This window comes from Anolis sagrei, chromosome 2 (assembly GCF_037176765.1).
Source record: "Anolis sagrei isolate rAnoSag1 chromosome 2, rAnoSag1.mat, whole genome shotgun sequence".
Taxonomy (NCBI): domain Eukaryota; kingdom Metazoa; phylum Chordata; class Lepidosauria; order Squamata; family Dactyloidae; genus Anolis; species Anolis sagrei.
In genome coordinates this window covers 14,714,615-14,732,232 of record NC_090022.1, presented here as the reverse complement: position 1 = coordinate 14,732,232, position 17,618 = coordinate 14,714,615, and the positions used below count along the sequence as shown (strand labels likewise).

Genomic DNA, 17,618 nt, shown 5'->3' with positions numbered 1-17,618 from the left:
TTGCTTCTCTTTGTTTTGACACTCTAAACCAGGGGTCCTCAAACTTTTTTAAAAAAGGCCAGTTCAAAGTCCCTCAAACTGTTGGAGGGCTGGATTATAATTTGAAAAAAAAAAACATGAATGAATTCCTATGCACACTGCAAATCTTATTTGTAGTGTAAAAAAAACTTAATTTCAATAAAATAATTAAAATGAAGAACAATTTTAGCAAATATAAACTTATTAGTATTTCAATGGGAAGTGTGGGCCTGCTTTTGCCTGATGAGATAGGGTTGTTGTTGTTGTTGTTGTTGTGTGCTTTCAAGTCGTTTCAGACTTAGGTTTACTCTGAGCAAGGGCCGGGTAAATGACCTTGGAGGGCCGTATATGGCCCTCAGGCCTCAGTTTGAGGACCCCTGCTCTAAACACCTAAGAAATTGCAGAAATTTGGAATTTTATCAACATTTACCTGACTGGGAATGCATATGCCTTAACCATTGTGGCTATCCCTTATCACTTTACATTTGTTCATTTCACACTTCGTCTTTATTCAGAGTTAAACTACCTTCAATTACTAAATGTTTTTGAAATATGAAAATGTCTTGGTGCTATCCTTTAGTTGCTGTAGCAACTGGCTCTCAGAGGGAGAAGCTGGGCCTCCCATGTGGGCCATAGGGTCATCTTTGGGCAATAAAGTGTGTATATTGATTTCACAACATGTTGAAAAGGACACTGACAAATAACATAGTCACTGACTACTGACTTCATCTTCCTCCATTAATTTATCCCTTACAATCCCACCCAAATTGGCAGCTGTTGCTTATGGTCAGTTCCATACCTGAACTTATTCTAACTATTTCATTGGGTTATAAGATTTCTCAACGGGCAGTGAGCTCATCCCAGTTGGGCAACACTTTTCACCTATTCTCATGGCTCTCGGCCTTGATGTCCAATGAGATCTTTCTGGCCTAAACTCCTGATGAGATTTTCCTCTTTTTCATCAACAGGTACGTCTGAACAAATCTTGTGAAGAAACCCTTGCGACAGCTTTGCCATACGGATTCCCTAACTTTGAAATGGCATGAATACGACAACAACAAAGAAATAAGTAGAAAAAAATTAAAATCTATACACCTATGAAATAAAAGGGGAAAGCAAAGTTATAACATAAAAATAAAAGTTTGGAAAAGGAACTGGAGAGACTGCAGAAAAATGTGGGAAGAATTCCTGCTCTGCTGAAAGTTTATGTTGTGAACTTCTGACATAGAATATGAATAATAATTTACAAACAATGGAAAATCCTATACACCCCTATTCCACAGCCCAGAAAACAGAGGAGCTATATAAACTTATAGCCTGTGGCAAATGCATAAGATGGAGTAGTGTTGATGTACATCAGATAGCACAGACAGGAGGAAAGCCATATATATGCGTAGAATGTGGAGAGAGCTTCAGTCCAAGTGAGACATTGCAATCTAATCAACAGCCCCATATAGGGGAGAAGCCATATTACTGCATGGTATGTGGAAATAGCTTCTCTTTGAGTGGACAACTGTGTTCCCATCAAAGGACCCACACAGGAGAGAAGCCATATAAATGCATGGAATGTGGACAGAGCTATAAACAAAGTGGTCATCTGCGTTCCCATCAAAGGACCCACACAGGGGAGAAGCCATATAAATTCATGGAGTGCGGCATGAGCTTCAGTTGGAGGGACAATCTCCTTGATGTGCATCAGATAACACACACAGGGGAAAAGCTATATTCATCCATAGAATGTGGAGAGAGCTTCAGTTCGAGCGAGACGTTGCAATCTCATCAACTGTCCTATACAGGGGAGAAGCCATATAACTGCATGGAATGTGGAAAGAGGTTTTCTCTGAGTGGACAACTGAGTTCCCATCAAAGGACCCACACAGGAGAGAGGCCATATAAATGCATGGAATGTGGAGAGAGCTTTAGACGAAGTGACACACTGCGTTCCCATCAAAGGATCCACACAGGGGAGAAACCATATAAATGCATGGAGTGTGGGATGAGCTTCAGTAGGAGTGGCAATCTGAATTCCCATCAAAAGACTCACATTGGGGAGAAGCCATATAAATGCATGGTGTGTAAAAAGAGTTTCAGTCAGAATAGCAAACTGCGTTCCCATCAAAGGACCCACACAGGGGAGAAACCATATAAATGCTTGGAATGTGGAAAGAGTTTCTCTTTCAATGGAAATCTGCTTTCCCATCAAAGGACCCACACAGGGGAGAAGCCATATAAGTGTATAGAATGTGGAGAGAGGTTCAGTCAGGGTGGCAAACTGCGTTCCCATCAAAGGACCCACACCGGGGAGAAGCCATTTAAGTGCATGGAATGTGGAGAGGTCTTTAGGCGGAGTGACTGTCTGCGTTCCCATCAAAAGACCCACACAGGGGAGAAGCCATTTAAGTGCATGGAATGTGGGAATAGCTTCAGTCATAGTGGCAAACTGCGTTCCCATCAAAGGACCCACACTGGGGAGAAGCCATACACATGCATTGAATGTGGAAAGAGCTTCTCTCATAGTCAAACTCTGCGTACCCACCAAAGGATCCACACAGGGGAGAAGCCATATAAATGCATGGAATGTGGAAAGACCTTCTCTGTCAGTGGAGGTCTGCGTTCCCATCTAAGGACCCACATTGTGGAGAAGCCATATTTATGGATGGAATATGGAAAAGTTTCTCTTTCAGTGGAAGTCTGTAGTCCCATCAAAGGACCCACACAAGGGAGAAGCCATGAAAACGTTCAAGTTTAATTATTCTTTCATTTAAAGGGGGGGGGGGGGGGGAATGCAATACACAAGGGAAAAAACTTTTTTTTCAAATTAATGACTTTTTGAAGGAGAAAAGGAGGAGAGATTATCAATCCTCAAACAAATTGTTGTTTCGGTTTTTTAAATGTAGAACCATTTGGGGCTGTTATTCCCTTCCTTCTTTCTTAAAATACAAGGCAGTTGCCAACCTATAAAATGGAGATTTCTGCAGCTGCACTCTTCTCTCATCCTTTCATTTTCCGAGGCAAAGTAATTTAGAAGATCTGGAATGGAGTTTTTGGAGAAAGGAGACATTCATTACAGGTTTTTAAAACTGCTTTTCGAAAGAGAAAGGAGAGAAGAGTGGAGCTTCAGAGACCTCCATCTTGTAGTTTTTGAACTGCCTGGCATTTGGGGAAGGAAGGAAGAAAAGGATAATCAGCTCAACATGTGGTGCGACTATTCTGCAATGAAATTCTGTGATGAAATTTGATATTTTGTCAAAGAGGCCTTGTTTGAGCAGAGGGAAGGTGCTTGGGGGGTGGAGGTCATAGAGCACTTGAGATTCAGATCAGAGGGTATTTTGGAGTGAAAGAGCATGGTGGAAAGATCCCTGTCTAATTCTCCCAGGTCTGATGTATACATTCTCTGAGGATGCCTGCCATAGATGCAGGCGAAACATCTGGAGAGAATGCTTCGAGAACATGGCCATACAGCCCAAAAAACCTACAACCCAGTGATTCCAGCCATGAAATTTATTTATTATTTACAGTATTTATATTCTGCCCTTCTTACCCCACAGGGGACTCAGGGCGGATTACAATGTACATATACATGGCAAACATTCAATGCCATAGACACACAACATATATAGACAGACACACAGAGATACTAGTTAACATTCCAGCTTCTTGATGAGGGCATTCTGGCCACCAGGGGAATTATCGCTTTACCGTCCATTTGTGACACTGATGAAGTACTTCCTCATTCTTTGCATGCTTGCCTGAGATTTTTATGGCGGCGTAAATTAGTTAAATCCCCCGCATACGCGGTACCTAAATTTTCTACTTGACAAATGCAACTGTCTTTCGGGCTGCAAAGGTTGACAGCAAGCTACACAAATTGGTCAGAAGCTCACTCTTACCTGTGTTGGCTTCAAATTCATGACCTTTTGGTCAGTAGTGATCTTAATGCAGCTGACTCCCAGCCAGCTGTGCCACAGACCCAACAATACACCAAAACATTCTATTCAACGTTGCAAGCAATTTGCTAGCAGCTATTTGCTTCCGGCTATCTTCCATCTCTCCTTGTTGCTGCAGCCAACATCATGACCCCCTCTGCCTCCACTCCTTTCTCAGAGTAACCAGCAACAGTAAATCCTACTCCCTTCACATCCAGAACTACATTGCCCTACTTAGGTGATGGTGGCGTCAGAGCAGCAGTAAAAAACCAGCCAGTTTGATCCTTGATTGTTTTTTCAGTGGAGCTCCTCCTTTACCACCATCACCAAAAGAGAGAAGATTGTATACCTCTGGCAAGACTCAAGGGTAAGAAGACTTGAAGTGCGAGTACGTGGGGTAGGGAGAGGGGGAGCAGGCATTAGAGCTCCCTCCTCACACACCTCTTGCACTTCACGTTTTCTTTTTCCGACTTCTACCCACAGGTGTTGCCCCCCCTCCCACATATATAGGGAACATAAAACTAAGAAACTAAAATCAACAGGTAAGAGGGTGTGAGGCTTATAGGTTAGGTTTTATGATTGCACATGTAGTATTTCTCTAATAGGCGAGGTGGTTTGGGATTGTAGAATTGTTTTAGATTGAATTATGTTAGTTGTTGGGGGTTATTTTATTTAAAAAGAAACACTTGTTTTGATATTGCTGTGCGTGAGACATTGTCATTTTGCTTTATGTAATTTATTGCTCTGTATATGTTTTCATGTTTGTATAAGTGTAGGTTTGTTATCTGGAGTTAATCTGGAGGGTCCTTGTATCAGGGCCTTTTGCTTCAAGTACACAAAAATTCAGAGGATTCTAGACACTGTTCCTAAATTGCAAATCTCAGTACTACATCAGATGGGAACATTGAAGCATAAGTGTAATCATAGTTCTATACAGTCAGCCCCTCGCATTTCCTGGGGTTAAGAAAACAGGCATGTGAAAGTGAAAAACTGCAGATTAAAAATGCTATATTCTTTTACCTGAGAGAACACCACTTTAGAAATCTCTAGTCCTCCACCACACTTATTTTCAACTTCCACAGAAGCGTTCTCTATAGGAATCCCTAGGTCCTCCAGTGTACCTTTGTGATGAACATCTGGCAGGATAATCAAACCTGTAAATGTGTAGGACTGACCATTAGCTGTAGTGTGGAAACACCTATAAAATTGGGGAATTAAAAATGACCTTCATAGTCATTTTTTAGTGGTCAGGGCTCAAATCATCATGGTCTAGAGTTTAAGTCACAACAAAAAATGTGCTTCCATTTTTCTCCCTACTTTCTTAATGTTGAAAAGCATAATGGCAATACATATACTGGCCCTTTCTAGCAGTTACTGAGCACTTTTTCTGAGCATGTAAAATTTCCCACTCTTTATCCATCCAGCTAATAATTTCTCATCTGCTTATGGTATATCTTGGTCTTTCAGCCTTTCTGACCCCACTTGATGGGCAGGTCAAGTCATTTTAGTTCTGCAACCAGAGGATAAGTAAGCGAAATAATGATCTATCTGAATTTCAGAGTAATAGATGATGTAAGCTCTAACCACAATACTGTTTGTGTTTTCAAAGTGAAACACACTATAGAATTACAGTGGTCCACGCTCTGGTTACATCTCGAATAGACTACTGCAACACACTCTACATGGGGTTGCCTCTGAAGACTGCCCAGAAGCTTCAGCTAGTTCAACGTTGGCTGCCAGGGGGCTCACGGGAGCGGGGTACAGGGAGCAGACAACTCCCTTGTTACACCAGCTCCACTGGCTGCCTATTAGCTTCCGAGCACAATTCAAAGTGCTGTTTGTAATCTATAAAGCCCAAACAGTTCTGGCCCAGTTTACCCATCCAAATGTGTTTCCCTCTATGAACTATCAAGGACTTTAAGATCATCCGGGGAGGCCCTGTAAGTGGCAAATCTACCATTGATCAATGCCTAGTGCTCCAACATCTGATAGAAAAATATTCCACCAATTGCAAAACATCACAGTATGTGGCCTTTATAGACTTTAAGGCAGCCTTTGACGCTATCTGCAGGACTAAGCTATGGGAAAAAATTAGAAGCCACCTCAATCGATAGACGGATAATGTATTGTCGAAGGCTTTCATGGCGGGAATCACTGGGTTGTTTTAAGTTTTTTCATGCTATATGACCATGTTCTAGAGGCATTCTCTCCTGACATTTTGCCTGCATCTATGGCAAGCATCCTCGGAGGTAATGAGGATTACCTCTGAGGATGCTTGCCATAGATGCAGGCGAAACGTCAGGAGGGAATGCCTCTAGAACATGGCTATGTAGCCCCAAAAAACCTACAACAACCCAGATAGACGGTTACTTCATCTTATCTGTCAACTTCACAAAGGGACGTCTCTTAAAATAAGATGCAACCCTCAAGGCCACTGCGCCAAAGCTGTTCAAATGGAGAAAGGTGTAAAGCAAGGCTGCATTCTGGCCCCATTATTATTTAATTTTTACATCAACTCCATGGTGGACCACTTGCTTAACATGGACTTCCACTCACCAAAAGTGGTGGGTAGACATATCTCCACCCTACTTTTTGTTGATGATGCTGCTCTACCCTCAAGAATGCCAATTGGACTTAAATGGCACAATATTGCAATGTGAACCAGTTGCAACTCAACTATCTGAAAACTAAAATCATGGTGTTTGCCAAAAGACTCAAGCTTCACATCTAGAATCTAGATGGGAACAAAATTGAGCAGGTGCCATGTTTCAAATATCTGGGGATAGTCCTCCCTTCCTCAAGCTGCAGAAAAGCCCATAGAGACCATGTTGCTGAAATTGCACAAAGGAGCTCATCTGCTATACTAAAATATCTCGGGTCAAGAGGGGACACTACATATCCGCGGGACTCAAACCATTTGATGCTAAGCCAGCTGCACAACTCCTACACGGTGCCCAGTTAGGCCCAACTGGTTAACCCCAAAAAACTCCATCAGTCCATCAGTACAGTAAATCCCAGCAACTACAACTCCCAAATGTCAAGGTCTGTTTTCCACAAACTCCACCAGTGTTCATATTTGGGCATATTGAGTATTCGTGCCAAGTTTGGTCCAGATCCATCATTGTTTGAGTCCACAGTGCTCTCTGGATGTAGGTGAACTACAACTCCAAAACTCAAGGACAATGCCCAACATGTGCCAAGTTGGTTCAATTCCATCGTTGGTGGAGTTCAGAATGCTCTTTGAGTGTAGGTGAACTATAAATCCCAGCAACTACAACTCCCAAATGACAAAATCAATCCCCCGCTAACCCCACCATTATTCAAATTTGGGTGTATCTGGTATTTGTGCCCAATTTGGTCTAGTGAATGAAAATACATCCTGCGTATCAGGCATTTACATTATGATTCATAACAGTAGCAAAATTACAGTTATGGAGTAGCAACAAAAATAATGTTATGGTTGAAGGACACCACAACATGAGGAACTGTATTAAGGGGTCGTGGCATTAGAAAGGTTGAGAACGACTGTTGTAGGTGAACTATAAATCCCAGAAACTACAACTCCTGAATGACAAAATCAACCCCCCTCCTAACCAAACCAGTATTCAAATTTGGGTGTATCGGGTATTTGTGCCAAATTTGGTCCAGTGAATGGAAATATATCCTGCATATCAGATATTTACTTTATGATTCATAACAATAGCAAAAATTACAGAAAATAATGTTATGGTTGGGGGTCACCACAACATGAGGAACTGTATTAAGGGGTTGCGGCATTTGGAAGGCTGAGAACAATTGGTCTAGATGCACCCTAGGAATGGGATTCTGGGTGCTTTGCAATGGCATTTGCTGTATCCTTTTACAGTATTTTAGAATTTTTCTTTGCTTTGTCGCAAAGTCAGGGAAGAATTCAGTTTTTTAAGTACTGGAGGAAGGCCAAAACAGTTCTATGTTGAAAATATTTATCTGGATCTGCAAGCTGTTTCCAAGTAAAATAAAAACACAGAAGTAAACTGATATCTGCCCAAGGTAAAGGTAAAGCTTTTCCCCTGACATTAAATCCAGTCATGTCTGACTCTGGGGGTTGGTGCTCATCTCCATTTCTAAGCCGAAGAGCCGGTGTTATCCATAGACATCTCCAAGGTCATGTGGCCGGCATGACTGCATGGAGTGCCATTACACATGCTCACATGGATCGGACTGCTGTCCCTCCTTCCCTTCCCTTTGACAATGGGTGCATCCACACAGTAGAATTATTGCAGTTTGACACCACCTTAAGTACCATGGTTCAATCTTATGGAATTCTGGGAGTTATAGTATTACTAGATCTTTAACCTCCTCTGTCAAAGAGTGAGCTGGTGCCTCACCAAACTCCACATCGCATGATTCCTAAGCCACCCGAGTTCCTTTGAGGAAAGGAGGTGGAATATAAATAAAGTTTATTCATAATCATCATTATCATCATCATCATCATTATTATTATTATTAACACAACAAGATGAGTCCACAGCAGACACTCTGCTGGCTGTTGTATTGGATCACATGTTGGACACTTCCTAAGTGTCTAGGACTTGGGAAGTGTCCGACATGTGATCCAATACACATGTGATGTATCGGAGAATACTGCATGCAGATCCTAGTAAGGTGGCCTTCTGCAGCTGGCAGATGGTAATTTTGTCAGCACCGATTGTGTTTAAGTGCAGGCCAAGTTCTTTAGGCACTGCACCCAGTGTACAGATCACCACTGGGACCACCTTGACTGGCTTGTGCCAGAGTCTTTGCATATAATAATAATAATAATAATAATAATAATAATAATAATAATGGCTTTTATATCCTGTCCTTTCTCAACCTCCGCAGAGGGACTCAGGATGGCATTATTATTATTATTATTATTTGTACTTGGTGGGGACGAGGGACAGGGCCTTCTTTGTGGTAGCCCCCCGACTCTGGAACACCTTCCCCAAGGACATCAGACAAGCCCCAATGCTGGCAGTCTTTAGGAAGAGCTTGAAGACTTGGCTGTTCCAGTGTGCCTTTCCAGAATAGGAAGCTCCTAGCATCATGTCCCAGACGCACTTTATTAGAAATTTAAGATTGCCTGCACATTGCACTTACCCTAAATCCTCATATTTCACCTGTCATACCCAGCACTTTTAAATTGTACCCATTACATCCGGCCCAGCCCTAGTTTTATTGTGTCATGGTGTATTGTTTTACTGTTTTATTGTTATTGCTTTAATGTGTTCGGTTTGCTTTATGAGTTATGTGTATTTGTTATGCTGTTGTTTTTATTGAGGGCGTTTCGCCTTTGTAAACCGTATCAAGTCCTTCGGGAGATGTTAACGGGGTACAAATAAAGTTAATAATAATTATTATATAGCATTGAGCCACCGTGACTAAGATGGAGTCAAACTGGGTTAATTCTACAGTGTAATTGTACCCAGGCACAGCCACATTTCTCAATCCTTGCCTTTAAAAGGAGGGGGATATTTTTCATCAGGCTTGCTTGCAAAGCTCTCATTAATTTGGTGGAAGCTTTTCTGTTCTTTTTAACTTTTCCAAAAGCCTCCAAATAGGAAATATTTAATTCCAATTTTCATCCCATTACCAGCAACATATGTTTTCTGCATTTGGCTGAAAAGTAGGAAGAAAGAAAAAAACTGTTTCTGCCCGGTTTCGAACCGGGGACCTTTCGCGTGTGAGGCGAACGTGATAACCACTACACTACAGAAACGCTGACCTATCTGCTGCCCCCTTACAAGCCTGCCCTTTCTAGCAGCCAATGAGTGGGATCCAGCTATAGAGGCAGAGATGGAGAACCATGCAATGGCATGCATTGCGCCAACTCACTCAGCTCTCTCCCAGCAAAGCCCTCAACAAAGCATTTACACTGAAGCATTAATGCAGCCTGACACCTCTTTGACTGCCAAAACAATGGTATCCTGGGAACTGCAGTTTGGTGAGGCACCAGCCCTCTTGGGCAGAGAAGGCTAAAGACCTTGCACAAGTCTCAGGATCCCATAGTATTGAGCCATGGCAACTAAAGTGGTGTCAAATTGGGTTACTTTGAGTTTTCCGGGATGTATGGCCATGTTCCAGAAGCATTCCCTCCTGACATTTCAGCCACATCTATGGCAGACATCCTCAGAAGTTGTGAGGTCTGTTGTTATATATCTGTGGTATATCCCACCCTGGACATTCCACAGATATATGTATAAACCTCACTTGCCTAGTTTCCAACAGACCTCACAACCTCTGATGATGCCTGCCGTAGATGTGGGCGAAACATCAGGAGAGAATGCTTCTGGAACATGGCCAGAAATCCCAGAAAACTCACAGCAACTTTGTCTCAGGAGAAAGAACTCTTGTCTGCTTGAGGAAAGAGTGAATGTTGCAATTGGCCACCTTGATTAGCATTGAATAGCCTTGCAGCTGCAAAGCCTGGCTGCTTCCTGCCTGGGGAAATCCTTTGTTGGGAGGTATTAGCTGGCCCTGATTGTTTCCAACAGACCTCACAACTTCTGAGGATGTCTGCCAGAGATGTGAGCGAAACCTCAGGAGAGAATGCTTCTGGAACATGGCCATACAGCCCAGGAAACTCACAGCAACCCTGTCTCAGGAGAAAGAACTCTTATCTGCTTGAGGAAAGTGTGAATGTTGCAATTGGCTGCCTTGATTAGCATTAGATAGCTTTGCAGCTGCAAAGCCTGGCTGCTTCCTGCCTGGGGAAATCCTTTGTTGGGAAGTATTAGCTGGTCCTGATTGTTTCCAAAAGACCTCACAACCTCTGAGGATGCCTGCCATAGATGTGGGTGAAACATCAGGAGAGAATGCTCCTGGAACATGACCAGACAGCCTGGAAAACTCACAGCAACCCTGTCTCAGGAGAAAGAACTCTTGTCTGCTTGAGGAAAGTGTGAATGTTGCAATTGGCTGCCTTGATTAGCATTGGATAGCCTTGCAGCTTCAAAGCCTGGCTGCTTCCTGCCTGGGGAAATCCTTCGTTGGCCCTGATTGTTTCCAACAGACCCCACAACCTCTGAGGATGCCTGCCATAGATGCAGGTGAAATGTCAGGAGAGAAAGCTTCTGGAACATGGCCGTACAGTCCGAAAAACTTACAGCAACCCAGAAGATAGTATGTTAGGAAATCAAGGAGACTAAGGATGCGTCTACATTGTTAACATCATGCAACTTGACAACACTTTAGCTGCCATGGCTCAACGCTATAGAATCATGAGGGTTGTAGTTTCCCTAGCACTGAGGCATGACAGCTAAAGTGGTGTCAAACTGCATTATATTGATAGTGCAGATGCACTGAAAGATGATGCATCCTTGCACACGGTGGAGCAAGTGATGATGAAAACGGTCAAACTTTCCATCAAGTTGTTACATAATTAGTCATTTCATTGTGTAACAACTACACACAAAAAAAAACACTAAATGGGTAATGTATTTTAATACATTTTAATGTTTAGTGATTTCAAAAACAAAACTAGTTTAATGGTTTCATTATTTTTATTTCTGAATTTTAATGCATTTACATTGATTTAATTTGTCTTGTTTTATATTTATGGTTAGCTGCTTTGATTCCCTGAATTACAGTGTTTCTCAGCCTTCCTAATGCCCTTAATACACTTCCTCATGTTGTGGTGACCCCCAACCATAACATCATTTTCGTTGCTACTTCATAACTGTAATTTTGCTACTGTTATGAATCATCATGTAACTATCTGATATGCAGGATGGATTATTATTCACCTGACCGCATTTGGCACAAATACCCAATACGCCCAAATTTGAATACTGGTGGGGTGGGGTGGGGGTGGGGATTGATTTTGTCATTTGAGAGTTGTTGCTGGGATTTATAGTTCACCTACAGTCAAAGAGCATTCTGAATCGAACCAAACTTGGCACACAGAACTGGTGGACCTCCAGCAAGTGGAGGTTGCCAATTTGGAAAATCACCACATAACCATTCGCCACCTAGCACAAATGTCAAGATTTGTGTGGGGTCCATGGACAAAATCAACCAAGACCATCTTCCCATGCATAAGGTATCTGCTCACTGGGTGCCCCGGCTACTCACACCTTTCCAGAAGCAGGAAAAAGTCAAATGCTCTCAGGTTCTATTGACAATGATGTGCCATCGAAACCAGGAGAATTTTTTCAACAGACTGAAAGCTGGCTCCATCATGATGATCCTGAGACTGAAATCCAGTCGATGCAATGGAAACATCCTGACACACTGCCTCCAAAGAAGGCACGTGCCCAACTCTCAGCAAGCAAGGTCATGCTCACAGTATTTTGGGACTAGCACGGAGTAGTATTGATGGATTTCCTAGCAAAGGGGACCATGATCACTGGGGCACACTATGCTTCACTGCTGCGGAAATTGCAGGAGGCCATCCAAACCAAGAGACAATATGGCCTGCTCACCAAGGGAGTCTGCTTTCTTCAAGACAGTGCACCAGTTCACAACTCACCTGTTGCCCAAATGGAAGAAGCAGGCTCCTGTGGCTTGGAAATTCTCCCGCATCCCCTTTATTCGCCTGACCTTGTACTATCGGACTTCCACTTCTTTCCAATAATGAAGTTATTTTTGAAGGGCAAGCATTTTTCAGATGTTGAGCCTCTGATTTCTAAAGTCACATGGCTTTTGGATCAACTTGTTGACTTCTACAAGCGAGGTGTTTAAAGTTGCTTAAAAAGATGGGAGAAGTATGTGTCCTGAGGTGGCACCAATGAAGAGAAGGACTAAGAATGCTGGCAAGTTTCATTGCTCTTAGTCCACAGGGAGTGGATCAGAGGAAATCCTCTGCCTTGAGGTATATCAGTCATATATACCTCATATATACCTCAGACTTGAGGTATATATATGAGCACTCCAGCTGGAGGTCAGCTGTGACCAGCAGTGCTGCAGAATTTGAAGAGGCACGAATGGAGGGTGAAATAGAGAAACATGCCAAGAGGAAGGCGCGTCAAGCCAATCCCGACCGAGACCACCTCCCACCTGGAAACCAATGACCTCACTGTGGGAGAAGATGCAGGTCAAGAATAGGGCTGCACAGCCACCTACGAACCCACCCCCAGGACACCGAACTTGGAGGATCATCATCCTCGGACTACGAGGGATCACCTAAGTAAGTAAGTAAGTAAGTAATCAGTTCCTTGGAATGTACAATGTTATGTATTATTATTTGGGTTTCTTATATTCTACATGGTAAATTGTTATTTTATTTGCAAAATATAAATAACTGAAACCTATATAATAAGGAAGTAAGTGTGCATGTACAAAGTAAAAAAAAAAAAAACAATGCGTTTAAGAAATACAGGCTTACCAGCTAGTTCTCTGTGTGTAGTCATCTCTCTTCAATTACAGTGCCCAGAATGTGACACAGTGTGATTCCAGGTTTGGTCTGACCCAGGCAGAATAGAGAATGGGTAGCATAACTTCCCTGAATCTAGACACTAGACTTCTCTTTATGCAGGCCAAAATCCCATTGGCTTTTTTGCCGCCGCATCACATTGTTGGCTAATGTTTGACTTATTGTCCACAAGGACTCCAAGATCTTTTTCACACGTCCTACTCTCAAGCCAAGCATCGTCCCCCATTCTGTATCTTTGCCTTTCATTTTTTATGCCAAAGTGGAGTATCTTGTATTTGTCCTTGTTGAACTTCATTTTGTTCCGTTTTGGCCAATCATCTCTCTAATCTGTTCAGGTCGTTTTGAGTATTGCGCCTGTCTTCTGACGTATTGGCTATCCCTCCCAATTTGTTGTCGTCTGCAAACTAGATTATCATGTTTTCTAACCTTTCATAAATCATTAATAAAGATTCTGGACAGGCCCAGGCCCAGGACGGAATCCTTCTGATGGCACTCCACTCGTCACTTCTTTCCATGATGAAGAGGAAGTATTGCTGAGCATCCCTTGGGTTTGTTCCCTTAACAAATTGAAGATCCACCTAACCATAATTTTGCCTAGCCCACATTTGACTAGTTTACCAACCAGGTACTCTCCAGCTTCCATTTAGATACCCTCCCTACATCTTTAACTGTCATTCCACTGGCCTGTGAGTGGGTTGGGCCCAGCCTACCCAGCAGGTATTCTCCAGCCGCCATTTAGAGACCCTCCTTCCATCTTTAACTGCCATTTAATACTTTCATACCACTTTATCTGCAATGGCTCAAAGCTATGGAATCCTGAAAGTTGCCATTTTACAAAGTCTTTAGCCTTCTCTGCTAAAAAGTGACATCCAATTGACTACCTTCCCCCTGTCCTTTAGAAAGAAACTCAAAACCTAGTGATTGGACCAAGCGCTTGAACGATAGAGGCATCAATCGAGACATGTTGTTGTTGTTCATTCGTTCAGTCGTCTCCGACTCTTCGTGACCTCATGGACCAGCCCACACCAGAGCTCCCTGTCGGCCGTCACCACCCCCAGCTCCTTCAAGGTCAGTCCAGTCACTTCAAGGATGCCATCCATCCATCTTGCCCTTGGTCGGCCCCTCTTCCTTTTGCCTTCCACTTTCCCCAGCATAATTGTCTTCTCTAGGCTTTGCTGTCTCCTCATGATGTGGCCAAAGGACTTCAACTTTGTCTCTAGTATCCTTCCCTCCAGTGAGCAGTCAGGCTTTATTTCTTGGAGCCTGCCACCATCGAGACATAAGACTCAAGTAATATAAATGACAATGGACTGACCTGGACTTGAATTCTAAACTTGCGTGATTTTAAATGAATGCCTTATTAATGCAATATTTTTGAATTGTTTAAATGTATGTTTATGAATTTGGATGGCACTGAACGAGGGCCTTTTGTGAAGCTGCCCTGAGTTCCCCCTCAGGGGTGAGAAGGATGGGGTACAAATGTACAAAATAAAATAAATCAATCAATAAAAAGTGCAGAACTACAACTTCTGTGATTTGACAGCAGAGAAAGTGGTGTCAAACTGCATTAATGCTACAGCATGGATGCACTCTGTTAAGGGAATACAGCAGCTTATTTAAAAACATGTTGGTTCCGATGTCAACATTCAAACTGATCCATCGGCACTGGAAGAAGCATATAACTATATATAGGTTTATAGTACATTTAGAAAACCTAATCAACAACAGAATACAGCAAATCACAAGAGTGCATTAGGCTCATTTTGTCAATCGTTTTTAAACCATAACGGAAAATGTACAGAGATTTCCAGATTGGTTAGTTTCAGCAAGTGGCTGCATCAGAAAGTGGATCGAGTTGATCACTTGGGTGAATCCTACCTCCACCAGAATATTATTCGTGGGGAACTGGTGCTTTTGAGTGGGACCCCAGAGGGGCCCCACCTACATGCTATGAATGCAAACTATGCCGACCTCCCACCCAGTTGCATTCTGCTTGAAGTGAAAGAAGTCAATCTCCAACCAAAACATTAGAGGTGAGCCAATCCAATATTTGGAAACCCCTCTCTAGTTACTCTTTTGTTTACATCAATGTGAGATGATATTTATTTATTTACTACATTTATCTGCCGCCTTTTTCACCCTGAAGGGGATTTATTTGTCGTGTCAGGGCAACCAGTCAATTGTTATTACATTTCTAACAGAACACAACAAACAGACAAAACACAAAGTTTGCAAGCTTGGTAGTTGATTAAATGTCCTTTGACCAGTATCTGGCCACTTGGAGTGCCTCTGGTGTTGCTGCAAGAAGGTCCTCCATTGTGCATGTGGCAGGGCTCAGGTTGCATTGCAGTAGGTGGTCAGTGGTTTGCTCTTCTCCACACTCGCATGTCGTGGATTTAACTTTGTAGCCCCATTTCTTGAGGCTGGCTCTGCATCTCGTGGTGCCAGAGCGCAGTCTGTTCAGCGCCTTCCAAGTCTTCTGTGTGCCCAGGGGGGAGTCTCTCATTTGGTATCAGCCATTGGTTGAGGCTCTGGGTTTGAGCCTGCCACTTTTGGACTCTTGCTTGCTGAGGTGCTCCAGCGAGTGTCTCTGTAGATCTTAGAAAACTATTTCTAGATTTAAGTCGTTGACTTGCTGGCTGATACCCAAACAGGGGATGAGCTGGAGATGTCTCTGCCTTGGTCCTTTCACTATTGGCTGCTACTTCCCGGCGGATGTCAGGTGGTGCAATACCAGCTAAGCAGTGTAATTTCTCCAGTGGTGCAGGGCACAGACACCCCGTGATAATGCGGCATGTCTCATTAATAGCCACATCTACTATTTTAATGTGATGAGATGTGTTCCACACTGGGCATACGTACTCAGCAGCAGAGTAGCATAGCGCAAGGGCAGATGTCTTCACTGTGTCTGGTTGTGGTTCCCAGGTTGTGCCAGTCAGTTTTCGTATGATATTGTTTCTAGCACCCACTTTTTGCTTGATGTTCAGGCAATGCTTCTTGTAGGTCAGGGCACGGTCCAGAGCGACTCCCAGGTATTTGGGTGCGCTGCAATGCTCCAGTGGGATTCCTTCCCAGGTGATCCTTAGAGTTCGGGATGCTTGTCTGTTCTTAAGGTGAAAGGCACATGTCTGTGTTTTAGATGGATTAGGGATCAGCTGGTTTTCCCTGTAATAGGCAGTAAGAGCACCTAGAGCTTCGGAGAGCTTCTGTTCAACCATCTCAAAGCTCCCTGCTTGAGCAGTAATGTCACCCTGAAGGGGATGATATTAATATTATTACTATTACTATTATTATTATTAATGCACTCACATTAGCTCTTTTGTATGAGTTCTTTAGAATGTGACCTGTTCTTCTTTGCTGACATTCTCCTGGAGAAGGAATACAACAATAAAGACCATTCTACAACTTCAGGGGGTTTTTTTCCCCCTACTTCGTTACTGTCATTTTTGGACCTGAAAATTGATAACTTTCAACCACAGATTTCCAGAGGAAGATTCCCACCTGAAATTACTGTAAATTACAATGCACATATAAAGAAAGTTAAACTTTATTGGAAAGTTATAAAAGTTGGTAGCAAAAAGGAGTAGACGTTCACAAAACAGTGAATACAGAATGAATGGTATTAAAATGGAGTAATGAATACATTATGACAATGGAAACAGTTTTAATGGGACTAGACTATAAAGGAAGAAGAAACACTAAATTAGTATTACAAACCAAATTATAAAGAGAGGAAAATCCAAGAACCATTAAGTAAATGTAAATCAACACCAGGATCTTTAACTATGGCCCAATTTAGGCTGCCATCGAGTGCAGTATCGAACTGCATTATATGATCAGTGCAGGCTCATATAATGCAATTCAAGGCAATTAAACTGCATTATTGTGTTTTAAAAAATACATTACAGCTGTACCCTTGGTCTGCTTCTGATACGATAAATAAACTGCATCATATGGCAGCCTCGATGGGGTCATATTTTCATTCCTGCTACCATAGGTTTTTGTGTGTGTGTAACTTGAGAAACTGCAAGTCACTTCTAGTGTGAGAGAATTGACCATCTGCAATGATGTTGCCCAGGGGACACCTGGATATTTTTGATGTTTTACCATCCTTGTGGGAGGCTTCAACTCATGTCCCCGCATGGGGAGCTGGAGCTGACAGAGGGAGCTCAACCTACTCGCCCCAGATTCAAACCTCTGACCTGTCAGTCAGCAGTCCTGCCACCACAAGGGTTTAACCCACTGTGCCACTCGGGGTTCGACTGTAGTTACAAATGTTCTGA

At 42.7% G+C, this 17,618-nt stretch overlaps 1 protein-coding gene and 1 non-coding gene across 2 annotated transcripts in view; one reads left to right on the top strand and one right to left on the bottom strand.

The window, feature by feature from the left end:
• LOC132765914 (zinc finger protein 665-like) overlaps window positions 1-17,618 on the top strand; it is a 49,018-nt gene that overhangs the window by 13,803 nt on the left and 17,597 nt on the right. The window contains exon 2 of the mRNA XM_067465323.1: window positions 1,815-2,784. Within this exon, the coding sequence (XP_067321424.1) occupies window positions 1,815-2,767 (953 nt within the window). The 3' untranslated portion in view covers window positions 2,768-2,784. Of the gene's footprint in view, window positions 1-1,814 lie in introns of the transcript that reaches the window.
• Window positions 9,609-9,681, bottom strand: TRNAV-CAC (transfer RNA valine (anticodon CAC)). The gene has a single exon. It is a non-coding gene; the product is annotated as a tRNA-Val (tRNA).